Source organism: Ricinus communis, chromosome 8 (genome assembly GCF_019578655.1).
Source record: "Ricinus communis isolate WT05 ecotype wild-type chromosome 8, ASM1957865v1, whole genome shotgun sequence".
In the NCBI taxonomy this organism is placed as follows: domain Eukaryota; kingdom Viridiplantae; phylum Streptophyta; class Magnoliopsida; order Malpighiales; family Euphorbiaceae; genus Ricinus; species Ricinus communis.
This window is the reverse complement of record NC_063263.1, coordinates 6,067,080-6,070,659: the sequence shown is the minus strand read 5'-3', so window position 1 is coordinate 6,070,659 and position 3,580 is coordinate 6,067,080. Positions and strand designations below refer to the sequence as shown.

The window sequence follows — 3,580 nt, the reverse complement described above, 5'->3', positions numbered from 1 at the left end:
TGGAGAAAGACAAAACCATTGATCAATTTAATGATAATAATAGACCATGCCTTGTGTCGGTTAGAACCGCTTAAGTGTAACTGCTAATACCATAATTTGAAAGACAAAAAAAAAAAAAGAAGAATCCTGTTCTTAAATACCCCATGAATCTTGAAATTTTCTTGGTAACTAAAATCTTGAGTCTTGAATTTTCTTGACAATAAAGTTAGAGTGCAAGAAAGTGACACACGTTGATAATACTTGTATACTCATGGCTACTAGCATTAGAAAATCTGGAGACAGTGCCATGAATAGTGATGACGGTGATCATGAAAATGGGAGTGAAGAAGTTGATGAAAATGAAGGATCCAGGTACCTTATAGTGAAGCCAGAGAAGGGAGGATTGAAGGACTTGTGGAGGTACATGGCGTGGAGTGATATAGGGAGAGGATTGAGATTCTTGGAAAGCTCAGAGGATGGCGTAATGAATGGAGAAGCAGCTGATCACAGGTGGGTTATATTGGTTTCTATTATCTTTCGCAAAATTCTTCATGTTTTTGGCAAGCCAATGGAATATACTGGTTATATAGTTGATTTCTTCCTCAACACCCTCTCTGAAAATGGTGGCCTCTTTGGCCTATTCTGGAACTTTATCCAAGGTAAATATATCATCTACACTCATCCCAATCTCTCTTTCCCTTCTTTTAATTTTTTTTTTTTTTTTTGTGTGTGTGTGCGTCTCCGTTATATGTGCTTGATTAAGCTTTTAGATGTATCTATGCTTGCAAGGCTTATTTTGCATGGAGTTTATGTAAAAGAGTTTAGTAATTAGAAATCAAGTAGGCTCAACTAATGGTACATAAGAGGGTTATAGATAATTTGAAGATAAAAAAGGTTGGTGTTTTAGCTTTAACTTAAAGAAGTAATCAGAAAATCCAAATAAGGGTTCTTTAACTGATTAGGCTAGCAGTACAATGACCTAATGCCAGTCTCGTACTACAGTAGAAAGGATGCTGATTGGCACAAGGAAAATCCGACTTCCTAGGTTAAGTTTAATGTGAGTCACATTTATGCTTGTAGTTAAATGATTGAATGCTTGAATGGTATTGTACCAAGCCTAGTGTTTGATAAAATGAAGGTGCTAGTACAGTAGCGACTTTTTAGTTTGTAGGTGAATGCTTCTAAAATTAATTGCAGATTCCTTTGTTGGTATACTTGATTATTGCAAAGTTATAGTTGGTTTTTGACTAACTGGGGTTAGCACTATGAGGAGCAGGAAAAGTAGTTATACCGCAGAGAGGCACAGACACTTTTATAAGCACAATTGGACACTTGGATGGGCGAATAGACCTGTACAAGGCTGAAAACTTGCTGGAACAAATAGATGATTGTAATCCTGTAGAAGAAAACATCAAACCGAAAATGGGGCATCGAGCTCTCATGGATCTTTGCATAATGGCTTCCAAGTTAGCATATGAGAATGCCAAAGTGGTTCAAAATGTTGTTGTGCATCACTGGAAGGCAAGCAACTCTGATTCTCAATTCTTTCTCTTCTGATACTTGCATCTGTATTGAATTCAGTTTTGCTCATCATGAACTTGTCATTTATCTGATTTTCGACAAAAGCAGATGCATTTTGTGGACTTCTATGACTGCTGGAATGGTAAGAATACATATGCCATTTGGATATATGTTCTGCTGATCATGTTTATGGTGCTTTTTAATTCTTTAATTTCGATAATGGCTTCATAGATTTCCAAAAGGAAAACTCCACCCAAGTGTTCATAATCTGTGACAAGCCCAGTGATGCAGATTTGATACTGATAAGCTTTAGGGGCACAGAGCCTTTTGATGCTGATGACTGGAGTACTGATGTTGATTATTCTTGGTATGAGGTCCCAAAATTGGGAAAAGTTCATATGGGATTCTTAGAAGCATTAGGTTTAGGCAATAGAGTCAACACAGTCACCTTCCATCATCAGCTTCAACAGAATAACATGAATCCCAACAGTGCAAATGGTATTGATTCAGAAAGTGCGGATTCAATATCCTCAAATGTTGATTCAGACAACGAACATAGCATCTGGGATCAATCTTCTGTCTCCAATGTGCCTAATATTCCACCTGATATGGTAAAGAAAAGTGCATACTATGCTGTGAGAAAGATGCTTAAGAGCTTACTAAGAAAGCACAAGAATGCAGAATTTGTAGCTACTGGACATAGCTTAGGCGGAGCACTTGCTATACTTTTCCCAACTGTCTTAGTGCTGCATGAGGAGATGGAGATGATGCAACGGTTACTTGGTGTATACACATTTGGGCAGCCAAGAATTGGAGATATGCAACTAGGAAAATTCATGCAAGCCCATTTGGAGCTCCCATTTCCTAAATACTTCAGGATAGTTTACTGCAATGACCTTGTTCCAAGGTTGCCTTATGACGATAAAACCTTCCTGTATAAGCATTTTGGAATTTGCCTTTACTATGACAGCTTCTACAATGAGCAGGTATCTAACTTTAATTTTCCTTTCCGTTTGCACTTTTTCTTACCATCTGCAAATCATATCAAAATTGTCTTTCCTTATACTGCATAAAGTGTTTGAATTAGTAGTCCAATGTTCGAGTATCAGTCTTATAGTACAGGAACTTAACTCCTGAAATCTCCTTTTCTGTTTAAGAATTTCTGAAGCACGGAATAAAAAGAAAGTACTAGAATAATATATAGACCACAAACAGAAAGCATGTCTTGTGTTAAAGACTTTTATGTTTTAAAGTAACATTACTTTTCCAACAAGAATTTGACATTATTTGTACATTGTATATGTATGCAATCTTGAAGAAGCTGGACGAGGAGCCAGACAAGAATTTTTTTGGGTTGAGATATGTAATTCCACTGCACCTAAATGCTGTATGGGAGTTAATCAGAAGTCTGATGATGGGGTATATTTATGGGCCAGAATACAGAGAGGGATGGCTGTCCATATTGTTCAGGGTATTGGGACTGGCACTTCCAGGTATTGCTGACCATTGTCCTACAGATTATGTCAACTCAGTAAGGCTTGGAAGAGAAACCTCTTCTCCCTGAGCAGCTGCTCTTCTGCAAGTAATCTTTGTAATTTATATTTACTATAACTTCTTGCAGTCTCTCAGCATAAAATCAACAGGTTATCAGGAAAGCAAAATGCTAATTATTAATAAAAAGTATACTTCTTGTCATGTTGCCTTTCTTCTCTTCAGGTACTGTGGTACAATGTCCTAGAGGATAGCATGTTTCATCATGGTTTGGTTATGATTTTGGAATTGATTGTGGCCAGGCATTCTTAAATTCAACTAAGCTGCGATGAGCATATAGAACTGGCCTAGAATATCTTGTCATCATTTTCTCTTATTCTTTATATCTATTTTGGGTTTTTGTTTGATATTATTCTTCCCCAATTAGTAATTTTGACATTTCAGTCTTTACATTAGGTTATTAAAGTGAGTAATTAATGGATGGGGTGCAGATTCTTTGTCTTGGGCCTTTGCTAGCAATGGCGAATTTCCCACTAAGTCAGCTTAAAATAACCTTCTCTTGGATGAATCTTATGTAGAGGATCATTAT

At 36.8% G+C, this 3,580-nt stretch overlaps 1 protein-coding gene across 2 annotated transcripts; it reads left to right on the top strand.

The window, feature by feature from the left end:
- Positions 1–250: 250 nt before the first annotated feature.
- On the top strand, positions 251–3,195 carry LOC8273037 (uncharacterized). Of its 2 annotated transcripts, XM_048377504.1 has the most exons (6): positions 321–489; positions 570–638; positions 1,256–1,500; positions 1,609–1,642; positions 1,732–2,486; positions 2,819–3,195. In XM_048377504.1, the coding sequence occupies exons 1-6, from the start codon at positions 468–470 to the stop codon at positions 3,062–3,064; spliced, it is 1,371 nt and encodes a 456-aa protein (XP_048233461.1). In that variant the 5' UTR covers positions 321–467; the 3' UTR covers positions 3,065–3,195. The 2 variants fall into 2 exon arrangements, with proteins under 2 accessions (NP_001310664.1, XP_048233461.1); NM_001323735.1 differs by having other exon boundaries at positions 251–638; positions 2,819–3,064.
- Positions 3,196–3,580: the final 385 nt, after the last annotated feature.